We start from the raw sequence: 20434 nt of genomic DNA, 5'->3' as shown, positions 1-20434 counted from the left end.
AATAAAGCTATTTCGGGAGGAATACTGGGGATTGAACCCAGGAGTGTTGTACCACTGAGCTACATTCCCAGTCCTTTTTATTTTATATTTTGAGGCAGAGTCTCACTAAGTGACTAAGTGAGGGTCCTGCTAAGTGACTGGTCTTGGCCTCCAACTTCCCATCCTCCTGCCTCAGCCTCTTGAGTAGCTGGGATTACAGGCATGCACCACCCTACCCAGATAAAATAAACAATACATAAATTTACTTGTGGTTTTCTGGTACTGGGAATGGAACCAGAACCTGGGGCATGCTAGGCAAATATTCTATTACTTTTCGCTTTAAATTATTTTGTATTTCATAAAAAATATAGTGAAAAGAGTGGCATTGTTTTGTGCTTTTGCAAATCTCTTTAATGTCTGGCTTGAGAGAAAGAAGCTCGGCTCTCAGGGCTGCTTCTGCATTCATTCTCTGACATGCGGCCTCTGGAAGACCGCACCCAGAACACGGGGAGAAAAGAGAGAGAAGCGTCCTTAGCGTGGTGGTATAATTGTGGTGTAACCGTGGAGACCCACCGTAGGACTCCTCTCGTATTACACGTTGAGAACCACTGCTCTAAGCACATGTGCTGGGTGGGGTTCCATTTTACACTGGCAGAAACTGGGGCTCAGTGTGATAAAGCGACTTTCCAAGGTCGCACAATGGCTGGGCGGCCGGCCAGGGACTGTATTCCACCGTGGGTGGCTGGGTCCTCCGCGTCCAAGAGGAGTCCCTATCCTCCTCAAGTCGTCCTCTCTCCCCTGGGCAGGTGGAACCGCATCGTGGAGCTGGTGGAACAACGCAAAGAGGAGATGAGCGCGGTACTGCTGGTGGAGAACCACGTGCTGGAGGTAGCTGAGGTGCGCGCCCAGGTGCGCGAGAAGCGGCGAGCCGTGGAGAGCGCACCCCGCGCTGGCGGCGCCCTGCAGTGGCGCCTCAGCGGCCTTGAGGCTGCTTTGCAAGCGCTCGAGCCGCGCCAGGCGGCCCTTCTGGAGGAGGCAGCCCTGCTGGCCGCGCGCTTCCCCGCACAGGCGACGCGGCTTCACCAGGGCGCGGAGGAGCTGGGTGCCGAGTGGGGCGCCCTGGCCAGCTCCGCTCAGGCCTGTGGCGAGGCGGTGGCGGCGGCCGGACGATTACAGCGTTTCCTGCACGACCTGGACGCTTTCCTGGACTGGCTCGTGCGCGCCCAGGAGGCGGCGGGCGGCGGGGAGGGCCTCCTGCCCAGCAGCCTGGAAGAGGCGGACGCGCTGTTGGCGCGCCACGCGGCGCTCAAGGAGGAGGTGGACCAGCGCGAGGAGGACTATGCGCGCATTGTGGCGGCCAGCGAAGCGCTGCTGGCGGCAGACGGCGCCGAGCTCGGCCCAGGCCTGGCGCTCGACGAATGGCTGCCACACCTGGAACTTGGCTGGCACAAACTGCTCGGCTTGTGGGAGGCGCGCAGAGAGGCGCTGGTCCAGGCGCACGTCTACCAGCTCTTCCTGCGCGACCTACGCCAAGCGCTCGCTGTGCTGCGCAACCAGGTGCCCGCTGGCGGTGCTCCGGGGTGGGGACCCAAGGTCTCGGGAGATTGTGGGGGCAGGAAATGCTTGGGAAGTGTGATTGATGGGACCACTGGGCTCAAGGCTTATTCGAGATGGGTGGGAGTTGAGTGGTAGCCATTTATCCGAAAGACTGGATTTTGGATCAACCAGTGTGAGTACGGGCGGCAAATTAACAGATTTCGAGGTTCATGTTGAGTGGGCTGGCTTGGGGCTTATGGGAGGTGAGTTTGTGGGCGATTCCAAATGAGTAGTGCATTGGGGTATTTGTTGGCATGGCTCCCTAGATTTGTGGATTATTTGGAAGGAAATAAGAGTAAGAGATTGGTAGGTAATGGTTAAATAGGGTTCAAAAATGACCTGGGGTAGATAACAAAGGACTTAGATTATGGAGGTAGGTAGGAAGGTGGGAGGTTAGGAGAGTCAGTAACTGATTGTGGATTATATGGTCATGGGTGCCCAAGTTAGCAAGTTGTCCTCATTGGGAATGACAATGGTGGGTTCTCTGGAGAGAGTGACTAGCTTAAGGAACTAAGTGTTGTGGTTATCTGGGACAGCTGTTCCAGTTTGGGGATCATTCTGGGAGAGAAACCAGAATGATTCCCAAACTAGATTGAGGATTTGGGCAATAGAACACCCAATTTTCAGATTGTCCAAAAGGAAGTACCTTGATGTTTAGGGGTGATCTTGGGTGACCTCCTGTGCTGGTTATCTAGGCAATGCTGACCCACGCAGGGGGAGTATTGTGAAGGTAGCAGGGGGAATGCTAGACATCACTTGAATGGTGAGGTTATTAAATATGAAGCCCTTTCGGATTCACTCATCAGTCAGAGAACTAACCCCAGAGAGGGGAGGGCTTTCCTTGAGGTCACACAGCTCCCCTTTAGTCCTCATCAATTAATCAAAGATTATCTGATGAACTGGGGATGTGGCTCAGTGGTAAGATGCCCTGGGTTCCGTCTTAGAACCACCAAAAACAAACACACACACATAAGTCTCCCAAGTGCCCCCTCTGTGCCAGGTACCATCTTTGCACTGGACACAACTCAGGAAACAAATCATGGGGGGCTGGGGATATAACTCAGTTGGTAGAGTGCTTGCCTCACATGCACAAGGCTCTGGGTTCAATCCCCAGTACTACCAAAAATTTTAAAAAGAGGAAACAAATCACAAAATCCCACCCTCATAGGGCTGACATTCAAGTGCGTGTGTGTGTGCGTGTGTGTGTGTGTGTGTGTGAGGGGGGACAGTAACCAAGCAACGCCTACACATTACACGAGATGAGAAATAAAGCAGGGTAAAGGAGCCCAGTGGGGTGTTGACAGTTTGGGCAGGATGGTGAGAGACCTGAAGAAAGGAAAGGAGGGACAAACGACGAGGCAGAGGGACCAGCGTGAGCAAAGGCCCCGAGGTGGACCATGCCGGGCACGATCCATACCAGCGCGGGGAAGGAGCAGAGTGGCGAGCCAGGCTGGCAGCCTCTCCGGGTTCTGGAATGGAGGGGGCTGACTTGCGTACCCCTCCGCCTTCCCAGGAGGTGGCAATGTCTGGTGTGGAGCTCCCGGGCACCGTGGAGTCCGTGGAGGAGGCGATAAAAAGGCACCGGGATTTTCTCACCACGATGGAGCTGAACCAGCAGAAGATGCAGGTGGCCGTGCAGGCGGCTGAGGGCCTGCTGAGGCAGGGCAACGCCTACGGGGAACAGGCCCAGGAGGCTGTGGCCCGACTGCTGGAGAAGTAGGTCCCCCAGATCCCAGGGACACGGAAGGTGGGGTCTTGGCACAGGGGAGGGGTGAGGTAGACCAGGATCTGCCTCCTTTCCATTACAGTTTTCTGCTTCTCTGCCCTTCTCTTATTTAATTCCATATTGTCTTAGATTTCATTGAAGTGGATGTTTTGTAACAAGGTAACAGGACGCTGTAAACCGGAAAGATATAGAGGATATACAATGCCAAGTTTCTCTCCAAAACTTGTCCTCAGCACGACAAACCCCTACCCATTAGCTGGCACCAGAATGCATGCCTGTAATCCCAGCAACTTCACAAGTTCGAGGCCAGCATCAGCAATTTAGCGAAACTCTGTCTCAAAATAAAACAGGGCTGGAGATGATGCTTAGTGTAGAGCACCCCTGAATTCAACCCCAGTACTTCCTCCCTTGGAACCCCTTGACTCTCCAGATCCCATAACTAGAGACCACCTTAGTGTGGGTTCCAGTTTTCCAGATGGTGATTGGATGCTGATGTCCCTTGCCATGCTGGTTGAAATATTTTGACTGTGCTCCTGCCTTGGCCCCAGGCACTCAGTTCTCTAGGAAGCACCCAGAGTGTTTCCATGTGTCTCTTTCACACTTCTCTTGCACTTAATTCTCTGCTTCTGTCACCACGTGTCACCATTGCCTTTTTTGTCCTTTCACTAATCAAGCAATTCATTTATTGAGCATCTACTGTTCCCAGATGCTATTCTGGGCCTGAACACACAGTACCACTGCTTCTCCCAAATCCCTGCCGTCTCAGAGAGACCTTCCTAGCATCTCCCTTCAGGCCCAGCTCTTTCTCTCTTGTCACTGTCAATTTTCCTTGCCCCCTCCCCCTGGTGGCTCCAGATTTGTCTTCTCTGTGGCGTGATCCAGGCTGTAAGAGGGCCCAGTGCCCCTCCTTCAGCCTTCCTGTCTTCTGATGGCAAATGAACCTTATCGCTTCACTCCTCCACTCATGGACCTGAGACCTGAGCCCTTCTCTGTTTCAGGCATTCTTCCCTGCAAATGCCTCTGAGAGGCGTCTAAAGGGGTCTAAAGCTGGAGGTATCTAAGGGACACTGTTATGGGGATCCTGGCTCTGGGGTTTCAGACGTGTTTTCTAGGTTCCTCTTTCCAGCCCCAGATCCTTCCTTCCTTTGAGCCACATTGCTTGGGCACCTGTGTATGCCAGGCTCTGCAGAATGAGCAGGAGGGGCCCAGGGGACTGTCATTCCCTGACTGCTCACTCATTCATTTTCAGTCATTCATTAATTGCTCCTTCCACCTTTCTGCTTATTCACTTAATCTTCAATCAGTTAAACGCACTGAGCCCAGCCCTGTGTGGGGCAGTGCTGGGCGCACAACCCTTGAGATTCAGGGTGAGTCACTGTCTCTTGCACCTCGGCGCTCTGGGGACCTGGCCCAGCCAGTGTGTGAAGTCTCTTTCTTAGCTACAGATTCTGCCCATGAGGTTCAGAGGGGAAGTAGCTTACAGCCAGGATGTGACCTAGCCACTGTCGCTGTCTCAGCATCATGGAGAGGAGGATTTTCTTTCCCTCACCTCTAGGACTGCTGTGTGACAGTCTGGCAGGTGAAGCCCTGGAGGATTGGCTGCAGATCAATTTCAGAGGCATTTCCTATTTCCTGGCTCCTGAGCCAAGCCAGGGCAGGAGGCTGTGATCTCTCAGTCCCTTCCTGCTACTTCTTCCCGTCTGCCTCTGGCTCTCTAGAAGTGTCTCCCACACACTGTCTCTTTGCCCTGTCGGTTTATTTCTGTCTGTTTCCTCCCCCTCCATTTCCATTTCCTTTCATTTGCATATGTCTTTTCTTCTGCTGCTTCTTTTAGATATTGTATTTTTTTTTCTTCTCTCCTTCTTTCTGCCTCTGGATCTCTCCTTCCTGCCTGCCTTCCAGCATCCATTCATTCAACAAAGATATATTGAGCACCTACTATGTGTCAGGCCCTTTTCTAGGCATGGGACATTCAGTGGTGAACAAAACAGACAAAAATCCCTGCCCTCAGGAAGGTGACACCCTACTGTGGGAGAAGGACCAGATACAAAGGAACATCTACAGTGTGTTAGATAGTGTCAGTGTGCCAAGGAGAAAACCGAAGAAAGAAAACCAGAAAGCGGCAGGGAGTAGTCAGGAGGGATCTCTTGAAGAAGGTGGCATTCGACTAGACATTGGGGAAAGGCCATTCCAGGCAGACACAGCTTGTGCCAGGCCCTGATCTGGGAGCAGCTTGTTCAAGATGTAGCAAGGAGGCCACTAGAGTCATGGAAGAGTGGGTGGGTGGGGGGAGAGTGGGAGGAGTGGGCAGGGTGTGTGTGTGTTGGAAATAGAACCCAGGGTCCTTGTGCTAGGCAAGCACTCTTCCTCAGCCCCTGTCTCTGAGTATCTCTTGCTCTGTCTCAAGACCTGTTATCCCTGGGCCTCTGTCTATCTATCAATCTATCTCTGTCTCTATCACTTTCTCTGCAGACGTCCATCTCTTTCTCTCTCCCTCTCTTTCGTCTCTCTCTGGTCCGGTCCCTGGCTCTATCCCACTAATGTTTCTTTGCCTTTTCCCACGTTTCCACCTTGCTCTCTTCTTCCCCTCTCTGCCATGCCCCTACCCAACCTGCTGCCCTTGTGGTCCCGCTGCCAGTGCCTCCCTCTACCTGGGCCTCTCCCCAGCCCTTCTCTCCCCATCCCCAGGAGCCAAGAAAACCAGCTACGGGCTCAGCAGTGGATGCAGAAGCTCCATGACCAGCTTGGGCTGCAGCATTTCCTCCGAGACTGCCACGAGGTAGGACCTCTAGCTGTGCTGGGGACAGTGATGCCCCCTTTCAAAGGGAGATAAGTGCTCCCAGGGAGAGATGGGGGGCGGGGACGCCCCGTCTAAGTGGGTCGCAGTGCGATGTTCACTCTCTGCCGCCAGGAGGCGCGCGGAGCTGGGGCGCAATGCGCATGCTCCACAGATCCCAGCCCGCCTACGCGGGCTCTGGGGTGGAGAAAGGGAGGGGCCCCTGGCGCCCCTGGCGCCCCTGGCGCCCCTGGCAACGGCGCGCGTCCGCGACAACAGGTCCCGCGGGGACGAGCGCTGATCTCACTTTTCTCTCCAGAGATCTGTGAGAAGTGCTCTGCTCCAGGAGAGGGGCAGAGTGGGGTGAGAGTAGGGGTTGGAGCCTCTGGAGTTTGGGAGTGGACTAGTGCCAAGAGCACTTCTGTGACAGATGGTCCTGAACAATGCCTTAACCCCTTTAAAGGTCTCCAGGAATCAAGCTCTTTCTCCTTAGGGATGATCTACACACACACACACACACACACACACACGGATGGGCCCAAATCAGAGATGGTCCAAACTCCCTTTCCCAGTGGAGACTGTTCAGGAGCCTCGCTGCTTTCCCCTCCTTCCCATAGACACCGTTCTGGACTCCAGTCACATCAGATGGCCCACTAACCATTTTCTTAACTCCACGAAAAGAGGTGGGCCTGCCCCCCAATTCCTCTATCTATGGGATCCAGGATCATCTCCTCCCCCATGATGACCCAGGAGCCAAGTTTCCTCCAACCAAAGATGGTTCAGGAACCAGATCCCTGTCGTCTTTCCACCCCTAACTAAAGACGGTTTGACCCTCTCCATGTTGAACCCCCCATGGGAGATTATTCTCCCCAGAAATGAAAGAAACTAGCGCCTCCACGCCCCTCCCCCATAGCCGAGGGAGGCCAGGATTGAAGCCCTTAGAGCGGAGTCCAGGAATCCATGTTCCCTCTCCTTCCCACTGGAGACTGCTCTGAACTGAAGTATCATAAGAGATGTTCCAGGTCGCCCTCCCATTCCCTACCCCCATATGGTGGCCAGAAACCTGAGCCTCATCCCATTAGAGATGGTTCGGGAGGCCCCTCCAGCTGCTATTCAGAGTCCCCACCCTCACAAGGCTGAGATAGTCCGGGACTCAAGCCCCCCTCCCGCCATTAGTCCAGGATGCCCTCCTCGCCATGAGATTATTCTGGACCAATGATCTGAGATGGTGCAGAAGCCCCCCCAACCCGAATTTCGGAGAGGGTGATGATTCCTCCTCCACCCCCAACCCGGGCCTCGCAAAGAGGCGGGCAAGGAGGCAGGCAGGGGGCGCGCGCGGGCGGGCGCGTTGCCGCGGCGCGGGGGCGAAAGAGGGGGCGCGCGTCCGCCGGAGGCTCAGCTGTCGCCGCCGCCGCCGCAGCCGCCGCCGTCGCAGTGGAGGGGCGAGTGCCCGCCCGCCCGCCGCAGGGACGCCCCGCCAACGCCTCCGCAGCTTCAGGTCTCGGGGGCGCGAGGGCAGGGGGCTGGAGCGCGCCCCCGCCGAGATGGGCGGGGGAGGGGGGCTCAGGGCGCGTGCCCGCCCGCCGGTGCCGCGGGAGGGAAGGGCGGGGGCGGCGCGGGGGCGGGCCAGGCCAGCGCCGGGACCCCCGCCCTGGGGGAGGGGCAAGGACGCCGGGAGCTGTCCGCGGTGCTGGTGCTGGTGCTGGCAGGACTGAGGGGCCGGACCCCAGGGGAGGGAAAAGGAACAGGGGGGACTTCCAAGGCTACTCCTAGGGTAGTCTGGATTTGCCCTGGGGGTCGAGGGGGTTTTCGAGTCTGTAGGGTGCACTTCTCCGAGTGATGACAGGGGCCTGATATTTGCCCTGGAGTTGGGGGATTCTCGGTCTTTGGGGACTTGCATTCCTGGTTCCTTCGGGGTTTGTCAGCCTTGGATGTTGGGGGCTAGTCACTTTTGCGGAGCTCTTCTTTGGGCTATGAAAGTCTTGGATTTGCTCCAGGTCTGAGGGGCTCTGATTTGGAGGGCTTTTCCTTGGTTGTTGGGGAGTCAGACTTTGCCTTTGGTGATGAGAGGGGGCAATTGCTTTTGGGGGGATTTACCTTGAGGATGGGGTACTAGCTCCCTTAGCGGCTTTGCCGTTACTGTGGGCTGTGGTTGCCAATGGACTTTTCCTTGCCTGTTGGGAACCTGTGAATTGAGTTCGGGAATTCAGCATTTAATTTGGAGTGTGTGTGTGTGTGTGTTTTATATGAGTGTGAAGCTATCCCGGACCCCTGGGGAGACCTGTGCCCAGGATATGGGGTGGGGTTTGGACCGCTTGGGGTTTGTCCTTGGCTATGACTGCATTTGCCTCCCTAGACTGCTGAGCTGGAGTCTGTTTTTTTTTTTTTTTTTTTTCCAAGAGGGAGGAGGAGTATCTTGTGACTGGAGGGGGGAGGAGAAGAGGGAGGAGCCAACTGCCCCAGGTGCCAGGTTTGGTCATGAGTGGGGGGGTTCTAGCTTGGGGAACAAGTTTTTCCTTGATAGGAAGGAGGTTCAGAAAGCAGCACTGTGATTGGTCTTGTAGGTAGTGACAGGAACCACTCTCAGTGCTTGCATTTTGGATGATGGGTTTTGTTGGTGGACAGGAGGACTAGAACTAGCTCTAGGTTTGGGTTGGTTGTCTTATGAGGTTTGATCTGATCCGTACTGGGGAGTCCAGGACTAGATTTTGGGGTAGGCAGGTTCAGGGATCTGGAAGGCATCCTTGTCACTCAGATTTGGGGAACTGGCTTAGGTTAGAAGCATGAACTGGTCATGGTTTGAGGAACTGTAGCCTTAAAACCCCAAGGCTAGATTTGGAATGCCCTGTATACTCATTAGGGATACTGGATCTTAATTTTAGGAGATGATCCCACTCCAGATTGGAAGGCTGGTTTCTTAGGGATCTAGGTTTGGCAATAGTTGGGAGGTTGTTCTGGGAGTTGATCTAGCCATCATGGAGGGCTGAGACTGGATTCTTCAGTGGGAACTTCAATGGATACTCTCAGGAAGGGGTTGAGGATCTTGAATTGGTTCTCATTAGGGGTGGCCAACACTGAGTTGAAGGGTCTAAGTGTTACTCTGGGTGGGGCTGGAGCTGAATGGGAAGTTAGCTAAATTAGGACTGGAGAACTTACCTTGGGGATTGATGTCCTTCCAGTGATAGGAGGCTGACTGACTTAGGAGTCCCACCTGGGGGCTGGCAGGGTAGAGGAATGCTGCCCCCAGAACAGGAGAGCCACAGGATTTTGTGTTTGGGGGCCTCCCCTTCATCTTACTCCCAAGAAGAGCTTAAGTCCCCCCCACAACATAAAAGCTCACTTGCCAAGGTTTTTCCATTTCTTCTTCCTCCCCCTACTCCCCACCCCTAGCACCCCAGCACCTGCACCTGGGACTTCCTGAAGGGGAGGGGGGACTGTGCCAGGGTGGCAGGGAGGGGGACCAGCTTAGCCCTCCTACCCTCCCTGCCTAGCTGGATGGCTGGATCCATGAGAAGATGCTGATGGCGCGAGATGGTTCTCGAGAAGATGGCCACAAGCTGCACAAGCGATGGCTCCGGCACCAGGCGTTCATGGCCGAGCTGGCTCAGAATAAGGAGTGGCTGGAGAAGATCGAGAGGGTGAGGAGGCGAGGGGCCTCTCTGTCCACATGCTGGAGGCCTCCCGGGAGCTCATGAATCACTTCCTACATTCTCTACTGCTGTCCTGCTGGCCTCAGTACCCCTGAACTGGTTCAAGGCCGCTTCCTGTCTGCTCCTAGCTTTGTGACTTGAAGTGATTCATGTAACCTCTTCAAGCCTCAGTTTGCCTATCTATAAAATGGCCAGATCTCTTCTACATGGTGCTTATAGCATCCTTTTTGTTAACTCTTTTACCCATTCTCATGACCTCCTCCACCAGACTTCCTTCCACAGCACTTGGGATATCTAAGATAGAAGGTCGAGGAGACAGGCTGGAGCATGCCTGGGAAGTGAGCTTTGAGTTCTGTATCCACGCTTCTGTCCCTAACTCCCTGCCTCCCTCTCTCTCCCCATTATCTCCCTGTGTCCCCTTACCCCGCTCCACATTTTCCTGTCCCTCCCCATCGCCTGCCCTTTTCTCCTCCCCTTCTGCTGTCTGCTTACCTGGGGCAGGAGGGCCAGCAACTGATGCAGGAGAAGCCGGAGTTGGCGGCCTCGGTGCGGAAGAAGCTGGGTGAGATCCGGCAGTGCTGGGCAGAGCTGGAGAGTACCACCCAGGCCAAGGCCCGGCAGCTCTTCGAAGCCAGCAAGGCAGACCAGCTGGTGCAGAGCTTCGCGGAGCTGGACAAGAAGCTCCTTCACATGGAAAGCCAGCTCCAAGATGTGGACCCTGGTGGGGACCTGGCTACTGTCAACAGCCAGCTCAAGAAATTGCAGGTATGGACGGGCTGCCCAGCTGGGGGCTCCCTGCACCACTGTGGGGTAGGCAAAGGTCAAGCCCCGCCAGAGAGACTTCAAACTGAGGGGATTAAATGCAGGAGTCTTTCAAATGTGTGGACGGGGCTGGAAGAGCAGAAAGAGGGTACCGAGGTGATCCAGCTAATAAACTGTGGGAAGCACCCACCCCCCACCTGGGCCTGGGGCACAAGGGAAAGAGGGGCCACTGAGAGCCAAGAATCGGTGGGTGAATAACAGCACACTGAAGGTTTCTCAGGAGCCTGGCCTATTTCACGAGTGGAGAAACAAAGGTCCAGAGGTGGGGGAGTGGCTTTGCCCAGGGTCATGTAACATAGTCAAGAGCTTCCTCACTTGTCAGCCTAGGGGCTGAGTCCCCACTGACCCCTCCCGCCAATCCTAGGAGACTGATACTATTATTAGCCCTATTTTACCAATGGGGAAACAGGCACAGAAGGTGAAATGTTTGGCCCCGTGACAGTCACAGCTTGGTAGCTGGTCGATGCCCAGGGCACGATGGTCTGATGTGGAATATGGCTTGAAGTGTGAACATAGGTGTTGCTTCTCCCTCCCAAAGTGTGCTGGCTCCTGTCTTTATATGCCAGGAGCAATGCCTGACTGTGGCCAAGGAGAGACCGAGGACCTGAGAGGGGGCTGTCCTTGCTTAGGGTAGTAGTGGCAGAGCTCTGATTCCAATCCTGGTCTCTCAGTTCTTTGCTGTACCTTCTGGATGTGCCTCTGCAACTGTTCAGCTAGAAGCACTTGACATAGAGTGTACCCAAAAAAAAGAGAAAAGAAAAAAACCTCAAGTGTGTGCTCATAATCCCAGTGACTTGGGAGTCTGAGGCAGGAGGATCACAAGTTTGAGGCCAGCCTGGACAATTTCGCAAGATCTTGTCTCAAAATAAAAAAGTAGAAGGGCTGAATTAGCTCAGTGGTGGAATGCCACTGGGCTCAATCTCTCTCCCATAAAAAAGAAAAAAGAACACAAATAGACTGATAATAAAAGCAGAAGTCACTGATTAGTATTTATTTATTCATTTATGCGTCAAATATTTATTAGGCACCCACTGGTGTTGGAATACAGCAGGAAATAAATTGGATGAAAGGTCACTGACTTCACAGGGCTGGTGTCCTGGTGAGGAAGACGAGCAAAGAAGCACAGAGAAAAACAGATCTGAATGTGGTGGCCTTGAGGTCAGGACTTGATACCTGAGGCTCTCACATCTTTATCTCCTCCTTTAGACGCTTAAGAGTTAGCAGATCTTCAAAGAGCCCTTGTTTGTGTGGATTAGACCTATTGCTATTTACCAGGTGTAGAGTGAAAACAGAAATGTTCCAATTATTGATTCACTTTAAACAATTTAAAATCCATCACATTAACCCCAATGGCCTTCTTTCATAGACGAGAACTTTATTTTCCAAAAATAAAAAAAAGATAGTGAGAAGATTGGCATTTCTATGTTGGCAACTCGCAAGTCCGGAGTAGAAGAGCCAGCCTCTCCCACCCGCTCCGAGGCCCAGTCCATTGATACTGCCTGGGTCCTCTGGTCTCTGAGAAACCCCACTGTATCCTCGTGAGAATGAGAACGCTATAATCCAGTGACACTTTTTCAGTTATCCTCAGGTACCCTTGAGAAAGCCACAGCACAGAAAGGATCCATGACTAGCCCAAGGTCACACAGCTACCAAGTGACCGTTCAATACCATGCTTAGTTCCCGTCCATGTTCTCCCTTGATACTCCCAGACCACAGTGCGAAACTGTAGTGACCCTCTTACTGGTCTCAGAAATCAATCATACGGAGGTGCAGACTCCACTGGCTGGATAGGCAGTGGACACACAGGGGTAACTCAGACACAAGTCTGCTTTGAGGGAATGTTCTAGAATGTTGGCAGAGACGAGAGTGGCCAGTGGCCTAGGTGGTCAGACAGGAGTGTGCAACCAGAAAAAGCTGCCAAAGGCCACAGGACAAGAGCCTGCATGGAGGAGGCAGACAGACTGGGTTTCCGGTCCCAGCTCCGACATGTGTCTGTCCTTCCCTGAGCCTCATCTGCCACCTTAAGAGGGACTGTATCACTGGCACAGTGGCGTACGCCGTAATCCCAGCAGCTCAGGAGGCTGAGGCAGGAGGATCACGAGTTCAAAGCCAGCCGCAGCAAAAGCCAGATGCTTAGCGACTTAGTGAGACCCTGTCTCTAAATAAAATACAAAAAAGGGCTGGGGATGGGGTTCAGTGGTTCAGTGTCCCCTAGTTCAATCCCTGGTACCAAAAAAGGACTATACTTGTGTGGGGCTCCCCAGGTCAGGTGAGATTGTGCACAGAAAGGACACAGTACGGTGCCAAGGTGCAAGAGGGGTGGGGAACCACAGACAGAGCAGCCAGGAGCCTTGACCTCCTCGTGAGAAGGAAGGGAAGGAACTTCCAGGAATAGGAAGAAGACAGCCACCAAGACAGAAGCGGGGACCCTTAGTCAGGCAGAGCAGCCAGCCCATGGTGCCACCTCAGGGAAAAGCCCGGAAATAATATCTTACTTGACTCTCCTCTTTCTTTCCTGTCTCTTGCTGGGCTCTCCTGAGTCCCATCTTTTTTTTTTTTTTTTTTTTTTTTGTTACCTGGGATTGAACTCAGGGCGTTTAACCACTGAGCCACATCCCCAGCCCTTTCTTTTTGTGTTTTATTTAGAGACAGGGTCTTTCTGAGTTGCTTAGCGCCTTGAGATCCTCCTGCCTCAGCCTCCCGTGCCTCTGAGATTATAGGTGTGCGCCACCACGCCCGGTTAAAAATTCTTAGTGCTATTTGAACGAGGGATCCTGCATTTTCGATTTGCACTGGATCCTGCAACTGCTGTAGCCAATCCGGAGTCCAACCTACCTGGAGGCCAGAGCCAGGAGCCAGTCCATGCCTTGCAAATAGTGAAATTCTCTCTTCCCCTCCCCCTACCCCAGGGCAGAGAGCAGTGTGGAAACCTAGATTGCAGGTCAAAAGGGGCAAAGAAAGACATCTGACAACCATTATCTCTCGGGTTATTGCTTATTTTACCACGATCACTAATTCTCCTCCAGCAGCATATGATAGTGGCTGCAGGCACAGATTCAGGACTCAGGCAGGCCTGTGTTTGACTGGGCTCCACCCCTATCTGTGTGATGCTGAGCAAGTGACTGCCTCTCTCTCTGAGCCTCAGGCACTTCCTCTGATTAGTGACAAAGACCCCAGTGCTAATCCACCCTTTGACACTAGAACTGTGGTGGACAATACCACATCACAGTCAAGGGCATGAATGCTGGCCTGGGGCCAAGTCCTGACTGTGGGACTCACCAACTGCATGGCCTGGAGACATTACTTATCTTTGTGCCTCAGTTTCTTCTTCAATCAAATGGACACACTCATAAAGGTCATGACCTCCTATGTACCTTGCCAAGATGAAAATGCAGAATATAGAGTTTCAGAATTGCAGCCCCAGCAAGTCTGAGATTCAGTGTGTGCAGAGGTCTTTGAGGTTAATTGCCTTCAACCTGAGGATATGACATTGCCACATGGAATCCAGAAGTTACCCCAGTTCGTCATCTCCCCACCTTTGCTTTGGTTCTATTTATGTGATTCTTGGTTACTGTGTTTGTGCTCAGATCCCATGTAGGGCATTACCCCTTCTCCATGCCCATGTCCTTCTGCCAACTGAGGCTCTCCCCCGCCCCCATGTGCAGGCGCTCCCGGTTCCTCCATCCTGGCCAAGCTTGGTATCATCAGACTTTTTAGATTCTCCTGGGTATGAGGGTGGGCAGTGATCATTCACTGTGGCCTGTGCATTTGGGTATTTTTCAGGCCTGGTGATCTTGGGCATCCTTGTCCCTCTTTTTGGCCATTTAGGTTTTAGAAAGGGGATTTAAGGTCTCTGATTTCAGCCAGAGTGTACTCTGGGGGTGGGAGCATTCGTCCCAACCAAACCTAGCAGCCCATGAGATGGGGTTCTCCTTGTCCAAAGAAGATGGGACAAAGGACTGACCAGCAGTCACAGCCGTGGGGGCCGGAGGCAGTTCCAGCACAGGACTCCCGGGCTTTTTCCCCAGCAGAGGGAGCCCAAGGCAGAGAGTGACCCAGTGGGCCACTGGCCCCAGATGGAGCCCAGCTGGGCTTTGGGAGCTGCACTGGGGAAGGGAGGGGCCTCCTAAAGCCCTGCTATCCCCTGGGGCCTTCCTGTAGGCCCAGGCACTGGGTGTTTGAGGAGGGAGGTCTTGGCCGTCCAGCTTGGCCCGTGTCCCAGCTCCCCACTCAGTCTCTCCTTCTGCCTCCGTCCGGGTGTCTCTTCCTTCCATTCTGCTTTCTCAGGCTCTTCTGTCTCATTTCATTTGAATTCTCTGTCTCTACCTCCCTCCCTTGATCCCTTTTATCCTTTTTGGGCTCCCCCCTCTCCCCTCAGCCACTGCAGCAGGGACCCTACCTTCCAGGTCCAGGCCATGTGACCCAGAGTCCTCTCTCAGGGGCCCCTGCCCAACTGTCCTTTCCTGGTTGCGGGACCAGATGGTGGAGCCCCAAGTCCTGCTTCCCAGTCCTCAGGGGCCGGCCAGCTGGTCTGGCTCAGCCAAAGACTCCTGCTTGGAGGGCTGGGGGCCGGTCTCCTGCCATCTGAGGGGCACCAGCAGGAAAATTCACTGGAGGTTCCGAGGCTGCTGGGCGGAGTCTCTGCAGACCCCTGGCCACGCCCACCTCCACCCTACCTAAGGCTCTTTCTCTGGCCAAGGAAACCCCCTCTGTCCCCTTTTCCTTCTCTGTCCCACTTTCTATGTCCAGCTCAGTGTCTTGGGGCAAGAGTCCACTTCCCAAGCTCCTCGATCCAGGGCTTGAATCTCCATTCCCCTATTGTGTGATCCAGGGCACTGACCACACTTCTATGAGCCACACTGCCCAGTTATAGAGAAGGTTGGGTTTTGTGCTCTGATGGTCCTGGGTTTAAATTTTGACTCTGGTAGTTTCTACTCTGGGGCCAGCCGCTTTCTTCAACTGGAAACTGGGAAGGCAGCAAGGTAGGCCCAAGTAAGAATAAGGTTGACCTGGGGGTCAGGGCTTGCTGTGTCCTACCTATGGTGTCCCTCCCACCTGAGGCTGTCCATTTTGAACACCTATTTAATGTGTGTCTTTTTTTTTCCTTTTAAACATGGGTAAAAGATTCAGAAGCACAATGGTCATTAAAAACGCACAGAAATGTTCAGCTTTCTTTGCCATTAAGGATAATGCAAATTAAAATAATTGTAAGCAAGAATCTCATTTTTCAGATTCTGTTGTGTTTTTAAAACTTTGATGGCTTTTCAGAAAATGAATACGAAGTTTATATTGTATATACCATATAACCATAAAGTGCAAGTTTTAAAGCTCACAATTCAGTGGTCTGTGGTAGATTCACAAAGTTGTGCGACCCTCGCCACTAGCAATTCCAGAACATTTTCATCATCCCCCAAAGAAACCCATATCCATTAGCAATCACTGCCCATATTCCCCCTCCCAATGTCATTTGTATCTCTATGGATTTGCCCATTCTAGACATTTCATATAAATGGAACCAAACAATATACGATCCTTCATGCCTGACTTCTTTCACTTTACAAAATGTTTTCAAGGGTCATCCATGTTGTAGGACGAATCACTACTTCCTGTTTCCTCTGATTTTATTTCTTATTTTTACTGTTTTTTTGTGGTGCCTTCTCTCAGTGTTGTGGTGAGAAGCTCAAATGGAAGGACATTATATAAAAAGTAAGACATCCTCCATATGTAGTCCTACTCCTCAGGGTTTTATTGCCTTTTAAAACTTTTTTCTCTGTCCTTCTAGAAATATTCCATGCATGTGAATGTACACACACACACACACACACACACACACGGTATGTATCCCATACTAGAACTTGCCTTTCTTTCTTTTTTTTTTTAATATTTTGCTTATTTAGATGTAATTGGACCTTTATTTTATTTTTATGTGGTGCTGAGGATCAAACCCAGGGCCTCGCATGTGCTAGGCAAGCGCTCTGCTACGGAGCTACAACCCCAGCCCGAACTTGCCTTTCTTATTTCACAAAATATCCCAGACATCCTTCCTTGTTCCAAATTATAGATATACCCTGATCTTCTTAAAATTTTTATTGGTGCTTAATAATTATACTGAATAGTGGGTTTCATTGTGGCCTATGTACATAACATAATGTAGTCAATTTAATTCCCCGGACCCTATTCTTTTAAACTGTTGCATAATATTCCACAGGGTGGTTTGACAATCTCCTCTCCTTTCTCCTTCCCCCCTCCCCTCCCCTGTTCTCCCCTCCCCTCCTTTCTCTTCTCCTCCCTTCTCCTCTCCTCCTCTTCTTCCTCTCTCTCCCTTTCCCTCTCCGGCTCCCTCTCTCTCATGTGTGATGCTGGGGATGGAACCCAGGGCCTCACACATGCTAGGCAAGTGCTGTACCTCCATCCTGACAGTCTGTCTAACCAGCTTTCTGTTCAGAGACCTTTGGGCTGTTCCAACCTTCTGCAGCAAGCATTCCTGTCCATACATATTTGATCCCATGTGCAAGTAAGTGTTTCTGTATAAAATGATCCTTAAAGTAAAATCTCTAGACCAAAAGGATATGCATTTTATTTTTTTGATCAATATTGCCAAATATTCTCCTGAAAAGACAGTGGCCACACCTGTTGGTTGAGAGCTGTCTTCTCCCCACATGTTCACCATCATTAGACACAAGCTTTTCATCTCTGCCAATTTGAGAGGTGGGATCCTGGCTTGTGGTTTTTTTTTTTTTTTGAATTTTTAAATATATCTTAATTAGTTATACATGACATTAGGATGCACTTATGCACTTTGGTATATCATGCATAGATGGGGTATAATTTCTCATTTTTCTGATTGTATGTGCTGTAGAATCACATCAATCATACAGTCATATATGTACATAAGGAAATAATGTCTCTTTCATTCTACTATCCTTCCTATCCCCACATCCCCACCCCTCCCCTCCTCCCTTCACTCCCCACTACCTAATCTAAGGTAACTCTATTCTTCCCAACCTGACCCCGCCTTTATTGTGAATTAGCGTTCACCTATCAGAGAAAGCATTTGGCCTTTGGTTTTTGGGGATTGGCTTATTTTGCTTAGCATGATGTTTCCCTGCTCCACCCATTTACTGGCAAATGCCATAATTTCATTCTTCTTTAACGCTGAGTAATATTCTATTGAATATATATACCACATTTTCTTTATCCCTTTATCTATTGAAGGACACCTAGGTTGGTTCTGTAGTTTAGCTATTGTTATTATTTTTATTAGCATTTTCCTTAATAGTGGAGGTTGAGTGTCTTTTGTGTATTTAGTGTATTATGAATCTTATACTCATGTTTGCAGAAAAAAAGGATACACATTGAATAGGTGTTCAAAATATGTAGCATTAAAAGAAATGTGGCATCTTTTGCAGAAGTAGAAAAGTATCAGTCCCTGGAATTAGCCCATCTCAAGTCAGGAGGCCACTTGCTGGAGGGTTTTCTTCTAATGAAAAGTTGGAGCTTATAACCATGAAATCTCAGACCATATTTAAGTTTCCTGAGTTCTAATACATTGTACTGTTTCTATTCATCACTATGATGATTTTTAGGAAGAATAATCCTTTGTGAAGGAGATCCTAAGATGACTGTTCCTTCTTTCACTTCTGCTTCTTGTAATTGCACCTTTTAAATTTCCATCTTGTGTGGTTTTGGTGTGTTATAAAGTCTGATTTTTTTAAACCCATTTTTATTTCCTTATGAATTGTGAACTCTATCAGCTGGGACTCTCGGGTGGATTGATCATTTAAATTATAGCCTCAGGAATCTCTTCACTTCTGAGCCCCACTTTTCTGTGTTGGGCTCATTCTCTCTCAGGGGGTCTCTTCCCTCCCGGTGACAAGACGGTCCCTAGTATCCCAGGCCTCCACCCTCTCAGCTTAGGAGCTCCATGGGAGGAAAGAGGGCCTTGGCTGTGACGCACAGTTTTCCCAGCAAAAGTGGGAAGAGTTTGCATTGCCTCATCTGAGGTCACATGCCCAGTTAAGTCAGTCTGATGGCCAGAGTGATTCCATATTCTCATTGGCTGGGCCTGAGTCACGTGACTGTCCTTGGACCACAGGGTTCCCTCAGCCCCTAAGGAAGCTGGAAGAGTTTTCTTTGGCCCTGTTTAGGTATTCCCGACCCAATCCTGGGGGCCAGGGGGAGTTCATTGTTCCGATTGGCCCCACTTGGGCCACAGTGGGACTCCAGATTCTGTTGGCTCCTCAGGACCTGAGAGTAGGATCCCAGGCGCTGGGAAGGAGGGACTTCATGTTGGACAAGCAAAGCCAACAGCTGTACACTACAGAACCTTGGAGTAAAAGTCCTGCCTTGCTTCTCGAGTTTTGGTTTACAGTCATTTCTTGTAATCTGTTACCACTTAATTTTATTATTATTTTGTTTTCTTCTCTAGACTTCTTTCATCTGTTTAGAATCACATAATATGTAAATATATTCTTTTTGGCAAAATGTCTTACTAACTTAGAAGTCTTCAGTAAAATACAAAAAAAAAAATTAAAAGCTCATGAATAGTTAGATGCAGCGGCACACCTCAGTAACCCCAGCAACTCAGGAGGCTAATATTCACCTCCAAATCCCATACTCCAAAAGGAACCCTAGTTATTATTTTGTGTACATCTTCCTAGATCTTTTTCTATGTATTTACAAATGTTCCTGTGTTTTATTTATTTTCATGTTTAATTGCAATTTTTTAATAAATAAATTTTCAAGCTTCAGACATAAAAAAACCGTACAAAAAAAATCCTACATGAAATTTTTTCTATCCCTGTTATCTTTTCATTAGGTTCTTATGCCCCCACGATAGGTACCATCTGTTATTAATTTCTTGTTTACTCCAGGGAATTTTTATGCATGCGCAATTCACTACAAATTTATATCATATGGAGGATCTAAATTGTTCTTTCCTCTTCACAGTAACTCTTCTTATTTATTCCTTACTCATGAAAATTTGTTTAACCATTTAACTCTTCTTTTTTTAATATTTGTTTTTAGTTGTAGACAGACACAATACCTTTATTTTACTTACTTTTTTTATGTGGTGCTGAGGTTGGAACCTAGTGCCTCCTACATGCTAGGGGAGTACTCTACCCCTGAGCCACAACCCCAGCTTTAACCATTTCACTCTTGATGGGCATTGAGGTTGTTTCCAGTTTTTTTCCCTATTATAAACTTCATGATGGTTAAATCCTTGGACACACATCTTTGTGCATATGTGCTGGTGTTTCTTAGATAGATTCATAGAAGTGGAAGTGCAAGTGTTGGTCAGTTGTATGCATATATTATATTTTGATAGGACCTGCCAAATTGTCTTCCAAAAAAGCTCTGCCAATTTACACTACCACCCACAGTGGCAGAGCATGCTCTTCTCCCTGCATCTTTGCCAACACTAGATATTATCTGTTTTTTACAGTTTTGCCAGTCTGATGAGTACAAGAGGATATCTTGTTTTAATTTTCTTTTTTCTGATGACTGGAGAGACTGGGTATCTTTTCACATGTGTGTTCCCTGTTTGCATCTGATGCTTATTTTTTTAAACATGTAAAAAAAATTTTTAGTTGTAGATAGACATACATTTATTTTACTTATTGATTTTTACATGGTGCTGAGGATCGAATCCAGTGCCTCCTGTGTGCTAGGCAAGCGCTCTGCCTTTGAGCCACAACCCCAGCCCTGATACCTATTTCTCTTTTGTCCCATCTTTTTTTAAAAATTTTTTTTTAATATTTATTTTTTTAGTTATCGGCAGACACAACATCTTTGTTTGTATGTGGTGCTGAGGATCGAACCCGGGCCGCATGCATGCCAGGCGAGCGCGCTACCACTTGAGCCACATCCCCAGCCTTTTTAAAA

At 50.3% G+C, this 20434-nt stretch overlaps 1 protein-coding gene and 1 non-coding gene across 4 annotated transcripts in view; both read left to right on the top strand.

Moving 5' to 3' along the window:
• The window catches only part of Sptbn4 (spectrin beta, non-erythrocytic 4), a 74923-nt gene that overhangs the window by 35002 nt on the left and 19487 nt on the right, over positions 1–20434 (top strand). The window contains exons 16-20 of one of the 3 annotated variants that reach the window (XM_046440268.1): positions 786–1536; positions 3089–3291; positions 5990–6080; positions 9569–9715; positions 10229–10492. In XM_046440268.1, coding sequence (XP_046296224.1) covers positions 786–1536; positions 3089–3291; positions 5990–6080; positions 9569–9715; positions 10229–10492 — 1456 coding nt within the window. Of the gene's footprint in view, positions 1–785; positions 1537–3088; positions 3292–5989; positions 6081–7497; positions 7576–8542; positions 9426–9568; positions 9716–10228; positions 10493–20434 lie in introns of those variants that run through there. The other 2 variants (XM_058577592.1, XM_058577591.1) reach the window with 2 other exon arrangements.
• Trnav-cac (transfer RNA valine (anticodon CAC)) lies at positions 2625–2697 on the top strand. The gene has a single exon. It is a non-coding gene; the product is annotated as a tRNA-Val (tRNA).

Source organism: Marmota monax, unplaced genomic scaffold, assembly GCF_021218885.2.
Source record: "Marmota monax isolate L192 unplaced genomic scaffold, Marmota_monax_Labrador192_F-V1.1 WCK01_AAM20220418_F8-fsc00228, whole genome shotgun sequence".
NCBI lineage: Eukaryota > Metazoa > Chordata > Mammalia > Rodentia > Sciuridae > Marmota > Marmota monax.
This window is presented reverse-complemented; position numbering and strand designations above follow the sequence as displayed.